Below are 25540 nucleotides of genomic sequence, written 5' to 3'. Positions count from 1 at the left end.
AAGTCTCAAGCGAGTTCTTGCTATATGCTTAACAATGAAAGTTAATGTCACTGTAGCCTTGCAGAGTATGTAGTTGCCGCTTTTTCTGTAAAATATTTAGGATTTTATGTAACACTATATTTTACTACGCAACTGTCAACAACATTATGATTTTTTTTAGTTTATTACTTCTTCCAAAGAGGTACATATATCTCCAATCATATCATCATGCTTTAGCCCTATATTTAGTTCGCTTCATGGCTTGTTAGCCGAAGAAATGATGATATTCATGAATGGGCTGTTAGTGAAAAACTGACTTTAGCGTTTACTGTAAGTCAATTACATTTTAATAGTGGAACAACAGTTAAAATACTGCTTTTTTTTTTTTTTGTTGAAAGAGTTAAAATACTGCTTTCTAAGTGAATGTCGAGCGATCAACAAAAAAAAAAGTGAATGTCGAGCTAAAATAACCTCTCTCCTATTAAGAAATTCCTGCATCATTAGGTGTTACATGATTAATTACATTTTATCGTAGCTTTTATGAGGATTCTCGATTTTGTTTTACTTATATAAAATGTGAAACTGGTATAAAATGTGATATTGGTACCCCATCAGAAGCTACAAACCAACTTCGACCCACTCGTTTCATAAAAATGATATCTGTGAGGCCCATCAATAAGTTGGTAGCTCATCAAGAAGGTAACGTCCATCGTAGGGCTGAATTATTTTCTTTATGTACAGTCCGAACTCTAAGGCCTGTGTTGAAGTCAGATTTGGAGGGGTATTTTCGTCAAAAATTACGCACGTGACCTACACGGTCCTCATATAACAGGTGTTTGACGAAAAAATAATCGATTCAAGAGTATAATTCTAATATCGCTAAATAAACTGGATGATGAATAACTAAATCTCCCTAAAATGTATCACCAAAAACCAATGCCTAATTACTTGGCAAAGAAGCTAACTTGTCTCCCAACCCATGTGAGATTGGGCATTGGTTTACAACAATTATAAGTTATAACCAATCTCTGTTGTTGAGAAAACAAACACAAAAAGGTCCAAGTGGTCCCATTTTTGGTGCAGTAAGTAAAAAAAAATTTGGAACCAATCTCTCTTCTTCTTCTCACTTTTCACTCTGGTGATGATACATTGGATCTAATCATTTAAATAAGGTTTTAAGTTTGCCAATCAAATTCAACAAAAGCTTTTGTTTTGTAAAACTAGGAACCACATAACCCTACCCTGTGTACTTTCTCATTGTCTGGCACGTGACTTAAATCAAACATTGATTCTTGACCATTGAATTCAAATATTATTTGTCCAAAATAATATCATATAATATCATAGGACAAAACCACCATCATTTCCAAAAAGTATGATGAGTGACCCGAAAACCTTGGCTACCCACAGTCTAACATGTCAAATGGAGAAGGTGTTTCGAAAATATGGACTGACCAATATATATAATCAATTTGAGCTAAAGTCGACTCGATATTCAAACCACATATCATTGTTATGCATAATATAACTTAAAACTAAATTTCATTTGGTTTTTCTGTCTGAAAAATAAAGCGTGATACTGAATAGCATTCAAATAAAACTAAACATTCATAGATTTAAACTTGTAAGTGGTGGTGTTAAAAGAATTGATTTATAAACCAAGTCTGTGGGTGAATATGATTTATAAACTACTCAATTCTTTTGTAAATTTTTAACTGTTTTACAAACATTATCTTGTCAAATAGATCCTTAACACCAAAGGATTAGGCTAATCGCCCTAATGACTTAGATAATATTAAGATAACATAAGGTGTAGATTGATTAAGGCAAAGTGATCATGAATGTAGCATTAGTTAAACCAAATGATATAGATTGTAGAAAGACCCTGATTTAGACATTTTTGGGGAGTTTGACAGAATTGACTAACCAAATAATGAAATGGTATTTAATGTTAACAAATACTAACAAACAACAATTTTTTGCACTAATAAAAACTAAGGCATTGTTAATGATCACCAAAATTATATAGGTAGAGTTTTAATTAGTTGTTAAAGACCCGAATAATATCTTTGTTTTCGTCACACAACTTTTATAACCGTTATAAGATATAAACAAATTTATTGTTTCAACTCGACTAGTATGTGTTTCTTGAAAAATAGGTGGTTGCTATATTTCTCGGCCATCATTTTGTCTAATCGAAACTTTTTGGTGAAAAGTGTCGTAGTTCTCTACCTTTTTTATTCTTTTTTTTTTTATATTTGGATCATTAAATTAAACTCACCAAGTTTTGTTTGGTCTATTTTTGTATTTTTGATGCGGTAATTGATGCAAATTTGTTAAAACAATTATAGTCCCCAAACTTTTTCACACTATACTCTATTATTTTTAGCACTGATTTCAATGGATTAGATCGTGCAAAGGTTTAGTTTAAAAACATTCAAATCGAGATCAGATCAATTCGAAAAAGAAACTCGAATCTTGGGTTTTGTATATTAAATTGATCGAACAAAACCAAACTCGAATCTTGAGGTTCAACAATGTATATTTTGCACCAGATGAGGATAAGAATTCACAAATATATTTAGGTTGATAATAATCTATTTAACAGAGAACACTTCAAAAGTGAAGATTCCTTACAATATTCGAATTTAATTAACTTAATTAAGAGATTATTGTAGTATTATTTAGAGTAATTAATATAAATTAATCAAGGAGAAACAATATCTAGAGAGAGAAAGGGAGGTTGGATGTGAGGAAGGGTTCAATCGTTGGGAAGGGGCGAATTGGAAGTTGGAATGGCCAATAAAAAGGCAAGAAAGGTGAGAAGAGAAGGGCAAAGGGAGGTGTTTCAATGAAATTTCCATAAAACAAGGGTGGCTCAATCTATCAATAAAAGGCCAAGTTCTATTATTGTACACCCCTTACCTCCTAACACACTGTCTTCTTTCTTCCCCATTACCCTTCTAGTCACGTGACCCTCTCACACCGAGGTCATTTATTTCTCTCTAGATCCATTCTATATTTGACTCTTTTCCAATTATATTTGCATGGTCAATGATATCCTCAAAATTAGGTTTATGGTATACATGGTAAATTATTTCTTCGGTATTTTCCTTCGCCAGTAGTGAGAGAGAGAAAAAGGAGTGAGAGCATGAGATAGAGCGATCTAAAGAGAATGGATGGAGAGAGAGACTGGGAGAACGAGCGAGCATGAGAGAGAGAAAAGTGATGGCAATTGTCAGTGGTCGGAACGATGGTGGTCGGAAGTTGTGGTGGTGGAAGAAATGGGAAGATGAGAAGTACAAAATAAAATAAAACTTAATAAACTTTAGACTAAAATAAGTCAATCTTGGTTGACAAATTCTTTATTTTCACATGCTCTGTAATGTGAAAATCAATAAATAAAACAAAAGTGTACATCAATAAGTGTGAACTTTTCGATCATTATGAATTGGAGAACATTTACTGATGTATATAACTTTGATTATATGCAAAAAAAAAACCAAGAAAATGTCAGCTGCAAATTAAAATTTTTAATCTACAAATTATAAAGCAAAACAGAATGAACAGACAAAGAAGAATGAAGAAGAAATCAGATTACTTCACTTAACTTGTTTGACTTACACTACAAACGTTGACCTATTTATGGACTAAAATAGAGAAAAAAAATCCACTAAAAAAATTAATATAAAAAACCTCTTTTTTTAACACTTTTAAAGCTTTCGACGACATATATAATTATGTTGTTAACAAAACAGTCATATTTTTCTCATAATCTCCTTTTTACCCTTTATGTTGACAACATATATAGATATGTTGTTATAAACTGTGGATAACATACATAAATGTGTTGTTACGAATTGTTGACAACATATGTAATAACGTCTTGACTTGTTATAAAATGTCGATAACATATGTAATTGTCATGACTTGTTATAAAATGTTGACAACATGTAAATAACAACATATATAATGCTCTAGCCAATATTATTTGTCTGTTAACGAGTTTATCAAATACAAAGGATAATATGCATAACATTTTAATTTTTACAAAATAAAACTTATAAAATGTATTAGTCTAAATGTTTCTGTCCAAAACAAAAAAAAAATGCGGAAATCATTTATTTCTTCACAAGACAAAGTGCAGAATCTGGGTTTGTCAAATGCAAAATATTTTTGCAAAAGAATTTTTGAGCAAAACAAAATTTGTTCAGAAATGCACAAAATTGTTGAGAGCAAATTAAGATTTCTTCAGACATTTCAAAAATGTTTTTCACGTTGATTTCGGTGTAAATTTGTACTTTTATAAAATGGTTTTTTTTCAAATATCATTTGAAATTGGGTATTGTTTCCTATTGTCCCAAATTTTAGATTTTTAAAGGCCAGCGCTATGGGGAAAGCAAAATAGTTTCCGGGGTGTGAAGACTTGGTCAAAAATTGGTCAATTTTGTTTGACAATTTTATTTAGGGGAAAGCAAAATAGCTTCTCCACCTCAGCTCTCTCTCTCTCTCCACCTTACTTCTCTCTCTCTGCCACCTCATGTATTCGCCACCTCATCGTCTTCACCGGTGAAGGTCGCCGGCCGGCCAATTTCCGGCCGGCGACCTTCAACCATAAAAAAAAAAAAAAAAATTTCCTTCTCCTCTCTCTCTAGATCTGATCTAGAGAGAGGAGACCTCCATTGGAGGTCCGATCAGACCTTTGGAGGTCTGCTCGGACCTTCATTGGAGGTCCGAACAGACCCATTGAAGGTCTGATCGGACTTCCAATGGAGGTTTCCTCTCTCTTTAGATCAGATCTAGAGAGAGAGAAGGAAAAAAGAAAAAAAAAATTATGGTTGAAGGTCGCCGGCCGGCGACCTTCACCGGTGAAGACGATGAGGTGGCGAATACATGAGGTGTTAGAAAATATTCCCCATAAAATATGTTTCCCCGGAAAATTTTCAAAATTCTACATATTCCCTTTAAAATTTCACACTCCGAAAACTATTTAGCTTTCCCCAAAGCGCTAGCCTTTTTAAATTATCCTCCCAAATTTTAACCACCTAGCTATTTACCACTACTAACATAATCTCACTAACTTAGTTATTAACTCCATTGAATAAAATAACTTACCACTAATTACTTAATTAATCCACCAATTGTCCACCATCTTTTGGTGTATGGTTGGACACCCCTCTTAAGCCAATGAGGTCGCGAGATCGAGTTTCGGTGGAAGCAGTTGCAATCATGATTTATCCTATGTAATTTAGGCTATAACTAATGTAATAGTTTGTAGGATTTTAGGTCTCTTTGTTATCGGGCTTTAGGCCTCTTTCCTTCTTGGTTTAATTTAGGCAGTTATCGTGCTTATTTACATCTTCATGGTGCATCAATGTCTTGTAACGACTAACGTAGATCGTAGTCGAATTCTCAAAATATAAATAAAAAATAATCCACCTATTAAATTTGAGTTTACACAAAATTAACAATGTCTACATTTACCATTGACAACTTAGTTGACTAATAATGTCTTACGAATAAATTTTCATTTTCAATCCAAACATTATATAAAACCAACCAACCATCTGATAGCATCGACACTTACATATTTTGACGCAAGGGCCGTAAATACATTAAAACAGAGACTCCTAAATGTCTTAAAGGAATTATCTAAACATTATATAAAACCAACCAACCATCTGATAGCATCGACACTTACATATAGATAATTCCTTTAAGACATTTAAGAGTCTCTGTTTTAATGTATTTACCGGCCTTGCGTCAAAATATTCTTCACAAACAGTACGCGGATAAAGTTCTTTTCTATTCCAACTAATGCTTCATTGGAAAAATACTTCAAAGGAAGATTATGAATGTTTCTATACTTTCAAAGTCTTGATGTGACTATAGACAATAGGAATGAGAAGACAAGTTTCCTGTTGCATAAGCCAAATTATATTATGATTAAACAATGCAATCATTGAAAATATGTTTTGGTTTCCACTGAGTTCTTTAATTTTCTTTTCTTAAACAATAGCAAAAAAAAAGTACCCAATATTGCTCTAATCATTTAAACATATTGGTGGAAGTCTTGGCAGATGTTTTAAGATTTTTGAAATAATAAATTACGATGTGGATTCAAGGAGTAATATTTTGACAAAATTTAAGTAGTGTAGATGTTCTTTCAAAATTCAAACAAAAAACAAAAGTATAACCTTTCTTCATAGATGTGGGACACAAACATACAATAAAATTACCATGATGCTCCTTACTAGTGTTTGGCACATAGGAATTCATCAAAAATTTAATCCGAAAAATCCAATCCCCAAGAGGGAATCTCAAACCAGGGGTATCTGGGCATTTTATTCCCTTTTCCTTGAATTGTTATGTCATTGTGACTCCTGTGTGAGGAGTTACCCCTTCGAAGTTACGTGGCGATTTACGAGTTTTTATCAGCAAGATATGGTTAAATTTGGTAGAATGAATATAAATTTAACACTCAATTTATTTATTTTCTTTCCTCAACAAAAAAAAAAAAAAAATTTATTTATTTTCTTTCAATTCCAAAGTCAAAGCATAACTTCAAGAAAACAGAATTTAGATCAAAGACTATTCTTTAGTATACAAGATGATCTTTGCCGATCAACACGAAATTAAAACCAATTCGTGTTTCAAGCTTACATATAACAAAAATATATGAAAAAGAAAAGAAATAAATAATCTCCTTTGCCCTGAATTATTGAGTATACTACTAAGTGAGACTACTCGTCATTCCTCCGAAGTGCTTATCTGTTTCGTCGATTAACCGAAGTATCATACTCCCTGCTTAGTTACTAGTCGGAAATTGAAGCGCAATCATGCACACGAAAGCCCCCCTTACTCAATTTCTTCGATCTTGTACTATAGTAGTTGTGTTGAGTTAAACAAGAACCTCACCTGATGCAAACACAAGTATTTGGAAAGACGACTAAGTATTGTTCTACCTACCAACCTAATCTTTCACCAGTTGTGCAGTTGAGAAGTAATGCTTTTCACCATGGGGTGATATTCCGTGTGCATGTGATTCTTAGCTTTTACTGAACCAGGTTCCTCCAACCATTCATCATATAATCTCCTAACAATAGGATTCTCGAAAGGGTTAGCCACCAAAACCTGCAAACATAATATTAAGTTTGTTAGTAGAGAGACACTAATTTCATTAAGCATCTTCAAAGAACTAGTAAGCTTCCTGATGAACATCAGACCACAATTACTTACATCTTCCATGTACACGGTTTCTAATGACTGAATCAAATCCTTCCCAGACTGTCCTTCCTTCGGTTTGAGTTGACCTCCCCCGTTCAAGCAACCTATACAAGAACAATCACAGGTTAAACCCCTGACGATCCTCGACTAGTAACAAAATGGAAGGTCTCGAAATTTGCTCAACTAGAAGAGTTTTAGCATGGAATCTGCTAGAAAACTACCTGAAGGGCAAGCCATCACTTCTAGAAAATGATATTCGCACTTCCCAGTTTTAATTTTCCTCACAATGTTCTGCAGATTTCGAAAACCATAACAAAGCGCAAACTTCAATACTGGCTTTCCGTCTACCTGCGCATTCAAAGCCGGTATGAGAAGTTAGATTTTGGCTACATAAAAATATAAGGAAGGCCTTTATCTCTCCGCCTAAGTAGGTAATTTATCCATGAAACAATGACTAAGTTACCGCACATACTTCTAGATTCACTTCACGGAAATCTGAGTTCCGTATTACTTTGAAATCAAGAGGTCCTTCAACTACTTTTCCAAATAATTCTTTAGCAGAATGCCGAAAAATTGTCTCTGCATAACCCCCTGAGCTTCCGGTTACACCATATAGGCGTCCTTCCTCGTCAACATTTGTTAGCCTGCATGTAATATTTATCCGCACGTTAAGAAGCACGAACTGTTTTTCTTTTCAAACACAAATTTCATTTACTAAGCATACTTTTAGATGTGCATAGCATAGATAATTTACACAAAAACAGAAACTGCCATATCAAATCTGAGATTTTAAGAGTGCTGTGGATTTTGCAAAATCATTCCCCTCCCACTCCGCAAAAAATGTGGTTTGAGCCTTTGAGGCTCTCTTGCAGCTCCCACCAGCTGTACATAGCTTATGTAATTTGGCGCCTTTTAATTGACTATAAGAAACTTTCGTGTTTCGTGAACTTAATTAACTAAATTATTAATACATTACTATATAATTCTATGTAGTTTTAATAAGAGGTAATGAAGGTAGTCCATTTAACTAAAGATAATATCAGTACTCATTCTAACTGTAAAATTAGAATTTGGTCCACTGAAGTTTAACCAACTAAAACAGGCAACATAGTAGGGTCTGTCGCTTCGACTGTCAAACCTTTACACGTCTCCTAAAGCCCTACGACACACTAAGGATATCATAGACTAGTTAGTAGTTACAGAAATCTTCAACGAAAGGTACTTACAGTGTATCCAATGGAGACTCTTCCAAGGCCTTAAGATCCACGGAATTTAACTGCACAATAATAGAAGAGCTACTTGTAGTGTCATGAAAATAAATAACTGAAGAGGTAAATAAGAATGCATAACAAAACAAACACTAGTACTATCAGGACCTGCATTAATTCCAAGACCTCTCCAGATGTTAAAACTGAGTCCACCTCAGCAATCATTGGGTCTTCAGATTCATTCCTGGTTTCTCCCTCGGGGTCCAGATGGAACGAGAAATCGTCCCTTACAGCTTCCAGCTTCTTATCGTAGCAGGGCATTACTGTCACGTGATAGATTTTGTCCGGCCTACAACAGTCAAAATCGAATTAAAGAAGAACACAAAAAAGGAAAATGGAAGATTGTAGATAGCTCTTTCTCCTGAGGTATGACTAAATTGACATTAGTTCAAGGGGAGGAATGCTTAGTGGTAGAACATGAAACAACACAGGGTATTCAAATAAAAAAGAAAATCCCAGAGGGTATGCACTAACGCCTATACCACGTGGCGTAAAGGGCTTTCGCGCCTTTCAGAATAATCAGACTAAAAGGTACAGAAATAACTACCGAACTACCCCACGCAAATCTAAGGTGCATAGTACGTTAAAGCTAACCACTTCAGGTGAGGCATCTAGAAACAACAAAAAAAGCCCAATACTAATCAAGCAACCAACCAAAATTTTAAGGAATATATTGATATCTTTCAGCTTATTATATTTATTAGTGGTGACTTTTTCCACGTTGCTAAAAAACAAACCTTCTATTCATTTAGCAACAAGGCTTGTTGTTTAACTTTAACTCTTGGTATTTAGTAATGCATTAAACGATGAGAACTTAGTCATTTACGCATCTATATTTTTGCACCACGCAAGAACCATGTCAATGGCTAGGTGACTCGAGTACGATCCACTAAGTGTTGACATAGTGATTATCTCACTTGGCAACCATACAGGGGCAAGAACAAGGAGCTAGAGGGATTCTACATCAAATATGCTCACCCTTTGTTTATACTCTGCTGATGAGTATATAGCCATCCAGATGAAGAACTTGATCTTGAAGCCGAAGGAGCAGAGTATTTTTATTCTGGCATATGCTGAGCACTTATAGTTTGCTGATCTATTTTTGCATTCAATGACTTAAGAATCTTGTTGTCAGGTAGAAAATATATAGTGGCTAATATGCAACAGTAACACACTCAGACTACGGATCATTCATATTGTGTTGTTTGGTTACGATACGCTTTTGTGTTAAGCACAACCGAATGCAATTTGGTAAGTAAATTATGCAATTAAATATATAGAATTAACATTTTTGCTCTACATAGAGAACAGAAATAGGTACTTCTCTTACTTCCAAGAAACTTGGGTTATGCACTTCGAATATTTAATTTTTGAACGAACGTCATTGGCTGATTTACCTAGTCTTCGGATATTTAATTATTAGATTTAACATTTAAACTGCATTTTCTATATGTATAAAAAAAAGAAAAAAAAAATAAGAGAGGAAATAATTCTAGAAGAGAAATCAAGTTCTGAGGAACCTACGCAAGCCCCAGCTTTTGACAAATGTGATGCTTGATGATAGCTCCAATTGTTTGTTGGGGGCTCTTCACCGATGAAATGTAAGGCAGAATGTAAGATCCTAGGGTTTTCTCAGCGTAGCATATCCAACCTAAAGTCACAGAGATTATTAAACAACATATCATACAGAGGCTCAAGTAGCATAATGTAGTGAGCCTACCAACAATCTGTATTACACAAGGTAAAGGGACTTCTTCAACTTTTTCAAATCAAAATATAGTAGCCGAGATGGAGTGAGTTTCAGTGAAATATTTACATTTTGTAAAAAAATTCTTAAAATTTTGGGCTGAAATAAAACAGTGATTCCCAGTTTCCACATCTTGGTGATATTGAATTTCTAGGATTTAGGGCTTCGATAGTAGTATACCTGGACATGCGGATGAAATCATAGGAAGCGCTGTCTCACGATCAGCGGAATACTTATTCTTATATCGAGAAACAAATTCATTACAAGATTCAATTAGTGATAAATCTCTACTGCAGCTAGTATCAAATATTGCTTTTACACCCAACGACTTGAAGAAAGTTGTGAGTTTTCTGAGAACCTGCATACAAAACAAAACATGTTCAATATGTACTACGATGGAAATCTTTATAACTTATATCATACGTAATTTCTTCATACATTCGTCAATTTATTAACATGTGAATAAGAGTGCAACAAGTTTTTCTAAGATACAAGAAAATCACCAAGTTAAGTTTGTAATGTATCAACTACGGATTTGAAGACTAAAATAAGAAACAAAAGTAGTTCTATTACATATGAAAAATTTGCAAAACTTGGTGGAAGATGAAGAACCATGTGATCAAATAATTATCGCATTTGAAAATATTCATGATTTAGATTTGAACAATAGGATGAAGTGTTTTAAAACAAAGAAAAATCACTAAATTCCTCATGTTTCTTTAAAGCCCTGACTTCCTCTTTCTTGTATCGATCAATAAGCAACTTACTACATTGCGACTAATTCAACTGTATCTCAAACTGCACCACTTTGACCAGTGTTCAAGCGAAGCTTGAAAGACGTCAAAGAGAAACTATGCATCCACTTCACTATTTTCACTCTTTAAGATAATTTGTTTCTAAAGGTTTAATGAAGACAAAGGAGTGGGACGAGAAGAATAAATTCTCATTTTCTGTTGCACTTTTTCTCTTTTTCTTCGAAATCGTTCAATTTGGCTTCAACTCAGATGAGTTACTGTGTATACCGACTTACTTGGCGAGTTAACAAGAGCTCGACAGCTTAGTTTGTAAGTCTCCCTTTTTAGGAATCTTTAAGCATTTGGCAAGATAAAAACATTTTTTTCTCTATGACATTATCTGTTAACTACTTATTATGTACATCATTTTCTTTTTCTTCTCGTTCCATTTTATTGCTTGTGCTGTTAGTTAGTAAGTAATGAACTACCGGACAGGAAGACTTTTTTACGAATATTGGAAATGAAATGCATTAAAAAACTAGGAGTCTCATTATACTTCGCATGGAAATGCATATCTTCTCTAAATATTTGCCCCCTTCCAACTTCATTCTGATTTGATAAGTTTGAAATAAACTTCAAGATCTTTGATAAACAAAGGTAAAACTAAACGGTATAACTATACACTACTTGGTTGTGTTACCTGAGATGGAGAAAGACCAAAATGAGCAGCTAAGGAAGCCCTTGACTGGGGGGAGACAGAAACAATAACATCCCTTCCACCTTTTAAATTAGAAAGGAATTCATCCAGACTTTGCTTTTCAAGCATAACGGTTTCGGCAGATGTTACGCAGCCACTGCATGTACAACAATGATCACTTTAAAAGGTGGGAGAACTACATCAGAGCATATACAGCCAATTTTAAGACATAAGCTGACAGAAAATACAGGTGTGGAACTAGTTAACTTATCAAAGACGTTTTCCCAGCTTTATTGAACCAAACAAGGAATTATTGCAGGAAATAAGCACCCGTTTCCTAATCCAAGGAATATTGGGATTCACGGCTCCCTTTTCCTTGGTCGGTTTCAAATGTCATTTACTAAGCTCGCGAGGAGGCTAGAAGTCATCTATTCCTTCATTTTCATCTTGCTTGGAAATTTTGGAGTTTATTTTCAATTGAAGTAGAATAGTACGAATCAATCAGAAATATTTGAGTTCTCCCATTACTTCTTGCCTCTTGGGGTATGGTACTTAAATCCTAAAGAATGTGACAAGCTTTGAAGTCGTGTATAATGTCAATTTCTTACCAAAAGCAAGTAAATTAAAAATCTGACCTGCAAGCTAAGCAATCCTTCAGTGAAATTTTAACTGGTTCTGTATTTAATGATTTGCTCGGAGGTGCAACCTGAACTTGGTTCTGTAAAAATAGATCAAATTCCTATAAGAGGTGAGGTAGTCAAAACGATTGTGATTTGATACAACCTATAAGCTTTAAAACAATAATACCATACAACATTGAATTTCACAAACAACAATTGATTACTTCACATCATTTACATAACTATTTTTTTGAAAATTTTGAATGCCATCATTTACATATAAGATGGCCTAACTAGCATGCTTCCAATGAAAATTATTGTTCCTATTTATACAACAAACAGTCGACTAGCACCCTTTTCACAAGTATATTCACATTGTTGTGAGATACAAACCATATTGTAAAATGAAATTTGCAAAAACTTTGGCATGTTTCAAAATTAATTGCGTTGAGCATCCAGAGAAGCCCTCTATTGTACTTAAATTTTTATCAACAAGATATTGTATATTGTTAGGACAGTTTATCTGAATGTTGAGTAGCCTAATGGATATAGTCACCTCTGCTCTATCCAGTTTAACGGTCGGCGTTGACGCCTTCAGAGAAACAATGCAGGCCTGTGATGGTGCAATAAAATCATTGAGATCCGTGATCTGTAGAGTTGCCGAAAATTTGTTCGACATCTCCTCCAACCTGCCAATAGAATAATTTCAAGGAAAAGAAAAAAATATGAAACTTCAAAAGTATGAGCTTGATGAAGATCTTTATGTGAAGGGAAAATGGTTTTCTTCCTTTGGCATATACAGTTATTCAGATTCAAAGAAATTGAGAAAATGACATAAAAACAAATTAGATTATGAATTGATTTGTACTCAACCAAAACCCTAACAGTTAATCAAAAAAATTAAGTAAAGCAATTAAGAGATTATCCAAAAATCAGAATACCCAAGTATCTAAAGTAAGGGTGAAGCCGGGTTTCGAAACTATACAACACTAGACTAAAATTTCTTCTTACAGTAAATATATATTCGCCAAAAGTAACATGTAATGGTAAAAAATTCAAAAATCCTACTCTCTGAAGTTACAAAAAAATTCAAAACTAGGTATCCATACTAATAAATGGGGAGGAGGCCTAACTTAATTACCTTGACGATACCTAATACTTAAAAAGAACGCTACTATTAACTATCAAGTATCAACTCAAAATGGCTGAAATCGGGGGCAGCCAATACAGACTATTGATATCAAATTTAAGAACTAGGGAATTCTCTCTAGTATTAGGGGATTTTGCTTTGCCCAATTCCAGAAATCAAATTTTATTTTGAGGGATTTTGCTTTGCCCAATTCCACAAAAACACTTAAGAATAAGAACAACTTGTACACAATTATTAGGGCAAAATGAAAATTATAGGCATAATAATGCTTAAAGAAACATTACTTACCTAACAGTAGATAATCCGTTGATTAGTTGATTACTTGACTTTGTTTTATGAAGAACCCTAGATTTCTCACTTTGAATATTCAATTTATGTAAGTATTAGAGATAGATGATGACGTCAGGGAAGCTGAGAAGGAGAAACTGATGAACACCTCTGGGCTCTCGATTAGATTCACGGTTTGATCTCTCTTTGTCGGTCTCGAATTCCTGTCGGTTTATCAGAGTTTAGGACTCACCGCCCTTTCTCTTTCTACTTCCTTATTGAATTTATGGGACTCAAGGCTTGTTTAATGTGGTGTTGGGGTTTAAACCTCCATCATTAATAGTTAGAACTTGAACTCGAACGAACTTATCACATCTATATAATAATCTATATAATAAAACAGAAGGAAAAACTATGACTGGGACAAACATCTTTTTTTTAATAAAGGATATTGTCTAGAAGCCCTTCTCAAAATTTAAAATATAGTTCTTCGTAGAAATAAAGTTACCTATTTAAAAAATAATAATCTCTAACTAATTTAAGAAAAAAAGAAAGAAAATAAATTTAAAGGGTTAAAAAAGAAATTATAATCTCTCTCTCAACAAAATAATTAATAATTTAAGAGAAAAGAAACAAAAAAAATAATACCAAAAAATTAGAGTATCCAGAATATATCAACATTAAATATGGAAAATCGGGTGAAATTAGGGTTAACATTTCGTCATATTTGTGCCTGTTCCCAGAGGCACGAGATATGTCCTAGTCTATCAATATTTTGTAACGACTAACGTAGATAATAGTCAATGTCTCAAAAAAAAAAACCCCCATGACTGCTTTTACTGAACTAACTTTACTCATTTGACAAATTAACAGAACTACCTCTGATTGCGACCAAAATGCCCTTTCGGGTCCCTATCTGCTTCGAAGCGGAAAAGCTCATCCGGTTCCCTATCTGCTTGAAGTGTACGATGACTCTCCTCTCTACCTAATCGAATATAACTACATAACACTTGCACCCGATAAGCTACTTGATATTCGAACTTGATACCATAGCATATAATAGAGTCTCTTATCCAACTTTGAATCTAATAGTGATTAGAAAAACTCGTCTATAAATTATTCTAATCTCCATCATCGATTCAACCGAACTAATTATTTCAACATTTGATTTGTCTAAATATATAACAAGGCCCGTAACTCTAAGGCCCAAAATTTGGAAATAATAAGAAACCAGACCCAATTTGAAATAGTATTTGAAAAGAAACTCATTTTGAAAAAGTATAATTTTGCCCCAGAATCAACGATAAAAACATTTTTGAAAATTTCAGAACAAATCTTTGTTTGCTCTCAATAATTTTGTACATTTGTGAACAAATTCGTACACTTCTGAACAAATTTGTTTTTGCTCAAAAATTGGTTTGCATAAATGTTTTGCATTTTGTCTTTTGCATTTGACAAACACAGACTGACACTAACATTTTGGCTAAAGAATATTTCGATTTATCTTGTGAAGAAATAAACGGTTTCGCATTTTTTGTTTTGCTTCCAACATAAACATTTAGACTAATGCATTTTTTAGTTTGTCTTTTGCAAAAATTAAAATGTTATACATATTATCTTTTTTATTTGACGTTAATATAACTTGTTAACGGACAAATAATATTTTTGTTAATGCACTATATAGTTGTTAACAACATTATTATACTATATGTTATCAGCATTTTGTAACAAGTCACAACAATTATATATGTCGTTAACATTTTATAATAAGTCGGAACGTTATTACATATGTTGTCAACAGTTTGTAACAACAAAATTATATGTCGTCAACAGTATATAATTTATATATGTTATCAACATAGAAGGGTAAAAAAGAGATTAGGAGAAAAATAAGACAGTCACAAAATGAGTTTTTTTACAATATTATTTTTTAGTGGGCCTATTTTTCTATTTGGGCCCATTTTATGGGTTTTTCACTAAAAATTCTATATAACATTATTAAAAATGATATCGAATAATATTGGCCCAGATATTTTCCTATTCTGAGTTCAAACATATACTCAAAACAAGATTATTCTAAGTTTAGGTCTCCTCTTCCACCAGAAGTAGATTATGATCATACCCAGATACAACTTGCAAAACCTTTAACCCTTGCAGATCCTCTATCGGAAAAGGTTCAGGTTCATCAATAGAGCTTCCTAGTCCAAGTCTTCCATTTTTCCCACACCCCCAAACCCAGACTTCTCCCTTAGAGGTGAGAGCTATGGAATGTGCACGCCCACCTGATGCCGATAGAACTGTCTGATCTTCTTCTGGTAGCCCGTCCACTAGACCTGGAGTGTTCTCCGACCCTTTTCTCCCCAACTGATTATTCGCATTCCAACCCCATGTAGCAATACCATTATTCACCGCAAAAGAATGGCCTAGCCCTGAGGATATTGACAGTGGCTCGAAACTCATGCTCTCAACTGGCAACAGCCCCAGGTCCTGCCGACGTCGCCCCAACTGACCGTAATCATTGCTCCCCCCACTCAATAGCACACCATTACCTGCCAACACAAATAATAATATTGTCAAACTTGCTTATACACTTCATCTTTCTGGCATTTTGATTATTAATACTCACGACAAAGAATCATTGAGTGATCATGCCCACAAGCCACATCTGAGACTTCAACACCACTTAATTCTCCGAGAAGACACGGTTCCCAGATTATCGGCATATCCTCCTCCTTTTCCATCTGCTCCGATACCAACTTCTCTGCAGCCTCAAGAAATGATGTTGAAGTTTCTGTGGTTTTCGTTGTCATGGATGCATCAAGAACTGAGGGATATGTGGATGTTTCTAGAGCGGCCCCAATCTGTCCTAACCTACCACAGGCTGAGTAACCCCATCCAAATACCTTTCCATCTTCTGTAAGTGCAAGAGCGTGCCCCCACCCGAGAGCCACCTGTGCAAAAGAGACAGTCCATAAATGAAATTACTCTGTAGGTAGTGATAGAGTGAACATAAAAGTACTATCAGTGTATCCAGCTAGAGTTATCAAAATGCTCTATTTGGTATTGAAGAAGACAAGAAAACCAACGTCAACCGTATAATGAGCAACAAGGCAACAGCAACAACAATAAAACTAGAGGTATGTACCTTAACAATGTGTTCTGTAACAAGAGTGTTCACTCTGGAAGGTAAGGGAGCCTCAATGACTCCTTTGCCAAGGCCGAGCTGGCCGCGCTTGGATTTGCCCCACACCCACAAGGACCCGTCCTCTCCGATGGCTGTTGAAACAACACCAGATGCATATACAGCTTTCACTCTCACTTGATTCAACCCTCGTACCTTCTCCGGTACGTGCCAAGAATCTCTATTTTTATTTTATTTGATGTTATGGTTATCTTATCTAAATAAAGTAGAATTAAATGGATTACAACATGATGAAAGAAAATTAGAGAGATGAAATGGGCGTGTCGGAAGAAAAAGGTTTGTGTCACGGTGTCAGATAATATAATTGTCATAAGAAAACACAGGCGCCAGTTTATTATTGCGCTACCTGGTGGACCTAGAAATTGTTGTACGCAGCGAAATTACTACACTTGATATCAGAATTTTTTTAATGTGTTGGATAAAATCGTACTCTCATGATGTAAGAATATCCTATGATATTTTACTTTATTGCCTCTCTCGCATTTGACTTGCCTTGTTGTTAGACTGGTTTACTGAAACTTCAGGTAATTGAAAATCCAGTTAATCGGGGTCTGACTAACCCATTACCTTTTAGGACAACAAGAACAAGAAATGTCATCTGCTTGATTTATGTTGGAACTTTTCATAGTTTTCTCTCTACCTACGATGCAGTTGTTTAGAGTCTCAACTCCTAATGATCTTATGTCAGCTATTTAATTTCTCTAACCTATGTATCAATGTTACTAGAAACTTTTAATTTTTAGACATGACACAATAACTAATAATTAGTTTGATTTCTTAAAATTTGTGAGTTGCTGTTGTCTGTTGTGTTTTCGTGTTTACAGCTTTACACCAACTGCAATTCTGATTTCGTAATAAAAGTATCTTAAATCTAGATATGTCTGATGACAACGTGAAAATCTAACGTCTGGGCATTACAGATAATACTAACATCATCATTGTCTCTTTAAGATGTTTATTTTCTGGTGCAAAAGAAAGAATTGACATTTTTCAATCTCTAATATAGAGTGCACCCTTAATTGGGAGGCCTCAGTTGGAACATTGTCTATCTTTCATGTTTTGGTAGCTTTTGTGATAATTCCTAGTTCAATATATTGATTCAAAAGAAATAAGGAATTAGAGAGGAGAATATGTATACCTAGGAGGGAGGGGGAGTTCCCTGCCGAGCTGGTATTCGTTGTTACGTCCCCACGACCAAACATCGCCGAGAGAGGTTACGGCGAGAGAGTGATAGTGGCCAGCTCCAATTTTGGTGATGTTAGGCGGTAGTCCTTCAATTCTCGTGGGCTCGTAAGCATCACCTCCCACTCCAAGATCAGACAACCCCAGTGCCCCTTGATTCCCATCTCCAAAGCTCATTACATAACCACAACCACTGCCACTACCGTCTCCCGCAGAAGAAAAAGCAGAAGACCAACTTTTGTTGAAGGCGCATCTACCACCATCGCCACCAAAAAAGGAGAAAACACGATTTGTCTTCGAAAGCCATCGCACTCTCGACAACAACATCGTCTATCGCTCTTTCTCTAAGTTATAAATTGGAGGAGGAAAGATACGTGTAGCGCCACGAATTCCGAATCTCAAACTAGTCGCTTTGAACTAAGACCTTCAAACTACATCAACAGCAGCGCCTATCACTGACGCCTCAAAACATGGAACAGATGCGTCCTTGTACTCTAGTTCCTGAAAACATTTAAGAACTAGTTGGGTTATCCCAACAATTGATTCCTACATAGCTAAGGCCTCGACAATCAAACCAAAGTCTATCACTTGAGATACTCATATTATGAGGTATTAAATTAAAAATAAAGCATATGTGGTTTGAATCTCTATATTGAACGGTCCGCAAGACATCTCTCACACTCCACAAGTAGCCTTATACTACGTACTACACAACCTTATTGCGGCCGGTCTCATACTCTCATACAACCTTGACTCAAGAGATAATGAAACACTCATTCCCGAAATTCTAGTCATTTGTGCAAAAAAAAAAAACGTGAAGTAATACATTCAAGATACCCCTATCAAACGTTCACATAACAAAGGCAACACATGTAGCTAACTACCACATAAAAAAATGCTATTCAACCTCAATCCCGGGCCTTCTACTTCATCACTACTAGGGTTAACCAATACTTAACTTTCCTGCATTTAAATCACAATTTCGTTCTGTGTATAGCATTTTACACTAATAGACAATAAACCCCAAATCCTACATATATAGAGTTATTTGGGCATCAACCATGTTAAATCCAAATATTAGTCCACACTCAAATGTAGATTCTACTAATTTAATGCATAGGAAAAAAATCCCCATGATGTAATAATGTAGAGTGCAAATATTTATTCTAGTTTTGCTGCTAGCTTACTTAATGATTTTTAGATTTCAGCAAATAGGTTCACCCAAATATCCAACAAATAAACTTCAGTTTATTTCATTTTAGCAATTATGGTACATGAATTAAACTACACCTGAAAGTATTTTAGATTCAATAGAACCCTAGACAGTCAAAAAATTGAATAAAATTTCACCTGAACTTTCTGACGGAGGAAGACCAATTTCAGAAGTGCAAAAGAGGTTGAATTTCTAGGGTACAATTAGGGTTTTTTTTGCAGCGGGCAGTGAATTTCCCGGGTGCATTATAGATTGAAGAAGAATTTTGAGATAGAATGAAGAAGGAATAAAGGAAAGATTTCAACCCAGAGGAACAATTGAAGGAAGAAGGGGTGATGGAAAAACAGTACAAGTCGAGCAATAATGGGCCGGAAATCGTTTTCCAGCCCATTGACCCAGCCCGGCTGGGGATACACGTGCCCGCCTTGACCGGGGCCTGGGGTGACATGTCTTCTCAGGGGTGGGAATCGGGCGGGTGGGTGACCACAAGCTTACTCCCTCATTATATCGAGTTAGTCGGGCTCTAAAATTTTATATCCTGGTTTCTTGTATCAGAACCAAATTTGTGTTTTCTATCAGATTCTCTGTTTAATTCTTGATATGCTTTTAGGGTTTTGAAGAGGGTAGTAGTAGAGGAAAAACTTAAGAAGAAAAGATTGGAAATGGGGTTGGAAACAGCTAGGGTTTATAGGAACTTACTGAAAGCTGTGAAGAAACACATTGGAAGTGAAGACAGTAAGAAACATTTCACAGATTATATAAGCCATGAGTTCAGGAAAACATCACAAGACCCATCCTCTCTTCAATCAAAACTCACCCTTGCTTCCAATTACACTTACATGATCAATAGCATTCACCATCACAAGGTACTTTTCTTTTCTATCCAAGTTACTAAAAGATTTCATCTTGATCTTATCAAAAGTTTATTAGATGTTTTTTTTTTAATTCATATATTGACATTGACCAATCATATTAGTAGTGGTGAATTAGTAAAGTGAATACATGGACATATAAAGATCATATCAAGATTGGTTTTTTAATCAAAATCAATCTAAAGGACCTTACTGAGGTATTGAGGTAGTGGTTGTTTTTTTTCCTAAATCGGGTTCGAATTGAGTCGAGGTCTGAATTGATAGAGTAAGATTCAGACAAGTAGGGAGAAATAAACATAAGCAAATTTGTCTCATTTGGTATATAAGGTAGGGTAGGATGAAAGTAGTTGTGGAATTAGGATGAAGAGGTTTCAAGCTATTCGAATGATGTCGACTTCCATCGTCCATTTCGTGTTCTCTTATGTATAATGTTAAAATCTGAAACTAAACTCGAACTTCTATATGATGGTGTAGGAATTGCTTTTCTCTTACAACATAGCTGTGGATAGATCAGATGAAGTGACGAGGACACTAAGGAAATCTGCTGCAAGTGTTGGTCTTCAGCTTCCTGACGTTTATCAAGCTTGAGGACTATCCTTTAGTTTCTTCACATTGCAGTCCTGGTAAACCTGTGTAATCCTTTTAATGCTTAGAGTTCAATATGTGGACTAAGATACCTTACCAGTAATTTGGCCTTGAAATTCCGTGGTAATACTGTGTTTTGTTCAAAAGAGTGGAAATCAACATGCACGCATTTATAATAAGTAATTTCATTGCAATATTTGGATTGAGCAGATTTTTGGAGTTTATAACTTATAGAAATGTGAAAGCATATAAGTGTATGAGATGGTATTGGTTGTAACTTGATTCTCAATATTTGGAACGAGTAGATTCTCTTTTGATAGTGACATCCCAATAGAATGGGTCTATAAACATAACAACTTCTGTATATATACACACTTATGTTAAGAAATCCGCTTCGTTGAATTTATGACCTTTTGTGCGCCATCTCAAATCTACATATCTCGCTTAATTGATTAAATCCAACGGGTATTGGTTTGCCACATATGGTTGGAAAAATAATGTACGAATCTTAAGGTGCGTATTGTACATACAAATTTTTCAATTTCAATATAACAATATCTTGTTGGTAGCATAGGTTGAGTTCATCTGAGTTTGATCCAAGTGTTAAGCATCGTCCACTGCTACTATTAGCTGGATTCTGTATCGGACTTAACAGCTAAAAAATTACACTCTCTCACTTAGTTGACCTCTTACACTCTGTTTACATCAAATTCTTCTTTTAATACACTCTTCCTCAAACTGAAGCCTGGAGAATGCAGAAAATATCCGCCGAAGTGACAAACAAGGCAAAAGACCCTTAGTAAAATATCCACCACTTAAGAGGAGTATGAACATAGAGAAGACGAAGAACACCAGCCACCGTTTAATCTCTCACAAAGTGATAATCGACTTCAATCTACTTTGTCCGAGCGTGATAGATCGGATTTGTTGCTAACTGCTGAGCCCTCATATTGTCACAGTAGAGAGTATAGGGTTTCAGCCCTGGTATATGCAATTCCTCAAGAAAGTAAGACGGCCACAGGATATCTGTAGCAGGAACAGACAGGGTTTTATGCTCAGCCTCAGTTGTTCTCAGACGACCAGGCAAGATGTGTAGATCCGAGGAAGACACAATGCCCATTGGTCGAGTGTCTCGTATCACGACATCCAACCCACTCAGTCAAAGTAACAAGTTAAGGTAGAGATGTCACTTGAATTTATAGTGATGCCAGACCCTAGGGAAACTTTGAGATGATAGAAGAACCTTCTTAACCAGCTGCATATGAGAAGTCTTTGGTTTGTGCATAAATTGAGCAATATAATTCACCGCAAAGGAATATCAGGTCGGGTTAAGGTCAGGTACTACAAACTGCCAAGCGGGCTACGAAATTCCTCAGGAAGAAGAGGAGCAATAGGGGCTGCAGGTAGCATTAAAGGGGCAGGTTCAGTTGAAATTGCAGTAGCAACAGAAGAGCTGGACTCACCATGCTGCAAAGGGAGATGGCAGATTCCTATCACCAGGTTCAGAATCCACTGAGAAGGAGGACCCTTCTGTGTTGTCAATATCAACTTATGGCAGCAAACCAGAAGGACCAAAGATGTAGTGATAAGCAAGCACACAGTAGCAGGAGAAGTCACCTTATCATGCTCTGAGGAAGCTATTTCAGAGAAAGGAAATGGGCCTTAATCAATAGCCACATGCCTTGAGAGGTATGCCCTTTTAGTCTGAATATCACGTTATAACCCGTATTCTCGGAGTTGTATCCAATAAAGGCACACCTTTAAGATTTTGGACTTAATTTATTCCTTTCTAAACTCTAAAGCCCCCAAGTACGGATAAGAGGCTGAACCAAAGATCTGAAGGAAAGAATAGTCTGGCACCTTATGCAACAAAGGCTCATATGAAGATTTGCCATCTAAGATCTTTGTAAGTACTCTATGATCACATAAGTGGTAGTAGAAAATGGCTCAACCCCCAGAATCTTTTGGAGCTGAGGCTTGAATAGCAAATGCATTTCCCACTTCACTGATTTGTGTGTTTTTCCTCTCAGCTCTATCATTTCGCTTAGGGGTATAAGGGAAAGAGCTTCGATGATACCATTTTGATCCATTAATTTCCTGAATTCACCTTTAGACAGCTCAGGATCCCACCTTAATGGTTGAAAATAGCAACTTCTCATTCATGACCAATGCTTAAACCAGGTCAGGCAATTGGGCCTCTGTTTCATAGGGTATATATCCAAAAATACCTGCTGAAATCATCCACTAAAAGGATGTAATAACAACCCAAGAAGGTGGTCATAGGAGCAAGGCCTCTGGCATCACAATTGGGAGTGGAGTTGGAGCGCTGCTAGCTGACCTATCATGATGAAGCTGAGTAACTATCATATTGGCAGGGTGACCAAGCCTCTAATGCCAAAACCCAGGTGAAGCAAGAGTAGTGAACAAGGGAGCTTGTTGGGAGATCGAAATTAGTCGAAATTAATAGGATAAAGATCATTGATCATAGGACTAACACACCCATAGGATTCAGCCAGCCACAAAGGCCATATTGCATTCTTCATGTTCAACATATTCAGGACTGTTTTGAGTATCTGTTTGAGTTTGTAAACCAGCAAAATTTTGTGAGCAAAGTTGTCTCTTGAGGCACATATCTAAAAAAGCATCTGATGTGTGTTTGGTTTTGATTTGTGTTGCTGAACTTGAATTCGATTGATCTGGTAGTTTTGCTGTTGTTTCTCATGTTGATGTGTATTTTGGTTTTGAATTGTGTAGTTTTGAGACAAGTTTTGTTTTCATTTGTGTCGAAGCTTTTTCAAGTAGTACTCGAAAGCTAAATCTTCATCTGTATCTTGAGTTAATAACCATTGCTCATGTGAAGAAGACGAAATTCAAGTTCTGCAAACGAGTATGAAGCAGATCTTCTTTGTAAAGCAACAATGGAACGGATTATATTGTTCTCCTAAGCCTGTTAAAGTAGCTCATGAGAGTTCCTTATAAGAGACTTTAACGATGACAGCAGTGAGTAAATTAGAAATAGATTTGATCTTTCGCAAGTACTCACTAATCGTAGCAGAACCTCTTTTGATAGTTTGAAGTTATTTGCGAAGATTTTGCTTTGCATATTCCAATTCTTCAGCATAGATAATCTCCAAATAGGTCCAAGTTTCTTGAGATGTCTTCAAACCAAGATCGTCGGAACTGATTGAGTGAGCATATGTTGCTTTTAAACAAGATAAAACAAAATTATCTTCTTTTCTCCAAGTTAGGAATATAGGCTTGATTGAGTGAGCATATTTTGCATTACTAAATATCTCCAAAGTTCATTCATTAAAACTACATACAAAAAACTGCGACTTTATATTAGCATTCACTATTTAAAGAAGAAATAAAACAACTAACAGCATAACTGTATACAACATTCATATCCATGAACATCACAAACTTGATCTACATATACATATCTAGGTTACGATCACGCCTCTTTCTCAATAACTGTTGTGAGTGACGCGACCGTTACGATTCCTCCTACAAACACGTCCATTCCCGCGTCTAGCATTTGTTTCAATATTATAACCACTTGGCGGAGACTTTCTTAGTACTAACTCGTTATTTTGTTCAGCTACGAGCATACAAGAGAACAACTCTGTATATTTCTTAAACTCACAATTTCGATATTGTGTATGTAAAACCATATTCAACGGATGAAAAGTTGAATACGTTTTCTCTAACATTTGTTCGTCTGTAACAACCTCACCACAAAGTTCCATTTGTGTTGTTATTCTTAACAACGCAGAGTTATACTCTGACACTGATCTGAAATCATACAACCGCAGGTTTAACCACTTGTCACGAGCTTCCCTGAGTAAGATTATTTTCATACACTCAAATCTGTCTTTCAGACGGTTCCACAGTATTAGAGGGTCACTATCTAAGTGTTGGGATTTTAATTCCGTGTCGATATGGTTACGAATAAAGATTAAAGCGGAGGCACGTTGTTGTGTTGATGCATTATTTCCTTCTTGGATCGTTTCAATGAGTTCTTTAGCTGTGAGATGTAATTCCACATCTAAAGCCCATGACAGATAGTTTCTTCCAGAAATATCAAGAGCTGTGAACTCTAGTGCCATCTTGAATTGATAACTCCAACTTGGTACTAAAATAAGAGAGATATATTGCTAGAAACACAACTTGTTTCCTGTTTCCTTTACATTTTTTATGTATTTTCTCCTGGTGTTAGACAATATGGGACGTGTCGATTAGCGACGGCACCACGTGCTGAGATTATACACCTCATGAGCATGAGGTTTGTAGTTGACTGACATCTCATCTTTGTAGTCCACCTCTGCTTGGTCACAACATATTATATTATCTTCTCTGTTTTGCATAGTCTGTCTATTTTTTTTTTGGGAAAGATAGGATTAGGCCTTGAGGAGTGATTTATTAACATAATATGTGAGGTTCAATGCCTTACTCATTGACCTAAACATATATAAATGTGTATATTCACTATAACTCTTTGTCAGATTAGAACCACAAAAATGATATTATGGCCTAGACGGGTAAGAACGTAAGATGGTGGGGAGGATGTGACTTACCATATCAGCTAATGGTGGTGGTGGTTGTGGTGGGGGGAGAACGTTTGCTTTTGTATGATGACGCCCTAGCGCGACGTCTTTTTTGTTTGGAATTTGGATGATTGATTTTCGGTTCATTTGAGTCAAACAATTCTGACTAGACGAGTCAGATTCAAACAATGAGAAAACAAAAAAACAAACCACCTAAATGGGTGGTCTAGAAATAATTACACTTTTCATG

At 35.5% G+C, this 25540-nt stretch overlaps 3 protein-coding genes across 4 annotated transcripts; 1 reads left to right on the top strand and 2 right to left on the bottom strand.

The window, feature by feature from the left end:
* Positions 1-6448: 6448 nt before the first annotated feature.
* Positions 6449-14051, bottom strand: NAR1 (ferredoxin hydrogenase). The gene is made up of 12 exons (XM_086667105.1): positions 13711-14051; positions 12829-12961; positions 12288-12370; positions 11656-11809; positions 10402-10579; positions 9999-10125; positions 8583-8763; positions 8433-8482; positions 7679-7850; positions 7428-7554; positions 7219-7310; positions 6449-7113 (listed from the first exon to the last, which is right to left on the bottom strand). Exons 2-12 carry the CDS (start codon positions 12949-12951, stop codon positions 6961-6963), a joined length of 1440 nt encoding a protein of 479 aa, XP_086523231.1. The 5' UTR covers positions 12952-12961; positions 13711-14051; the 3' UTR covers positions 6449-6960.
* A 1499-nt stretch (positions 14052-15550) lies between these two features.
* RUG2 (Regulator of chromosome condensation (RCC1) family protein) lies at positions 15551-19620 on the bottom strand. Of its 2 annotated transcripts, none has more exons than XM_086671155.1 (5): positions 19424-19620; positions 18030-18574; positions 16835-17051; positions 16316-16640; positions 15551-16238 (listed from the first exon to the last, which is right to left on the bottom strand). In XM_086671155.1, exons 2-5 carry the CDS (start codon positions 18398-18400, stop codon positions 15772-15774), a joined length of 1380 nt encoding a protein of 459 aa, XP_086527281.1. In that variant the 5' UTR covers positions 18401-18574; positions 19424-19620; the 3' UTR covers positions 15551-15771. The 2 variants fall into 2 exon arrangements, with proteins under 2 accessions (XP_086527281.1, XP_086527282.1); XM_086671156.1 differs by having other exon boundaries at positions 16835-16965.
* A 139-nt stretch (positions 19621-19759) lies between these two features.
* On the top strand, positions 19760-20952 carry LOC147552410 (uncharacterized). Its single transcript, XM_086669970.1, has 2 exons — positions 19760-20152; positions 20633-20952. The coding sequence occupies exons 1-2, from the start codon at positions 19949-19951 to the stop codon at positions 20744-20746; spliced, it is 318 nt and encodes a 105-aa protein (XP_086526096.1). The 5' UTR covers positions 19760-19948; the 3' UTR covers positions 20747-20952.
* Positions 20953-25540: the final 4588 nt, after the last annotated feature.

Source organism: Eschscholzia californica, unplaced genomic scaffold (genome assembly GCF_041429995.1).
Source record: "Eschscholzia californica isolate CP2 unplaced genomic scaffold, dmEscCali1.0.p SCAF_3, whole genome shotgun sequence".
Lineage (NCBI taxonomy): Eukaryota > Viridiplantae > Streptophyta > Magnoliopsida > Ranunculales > Papaveraceae > Eschscholzia > Eschscholzia californica.
Note: the sequence above shows the minus strand (reverse complement) of the source record. Positions and strands in the feature narration are given on the sequence as shown.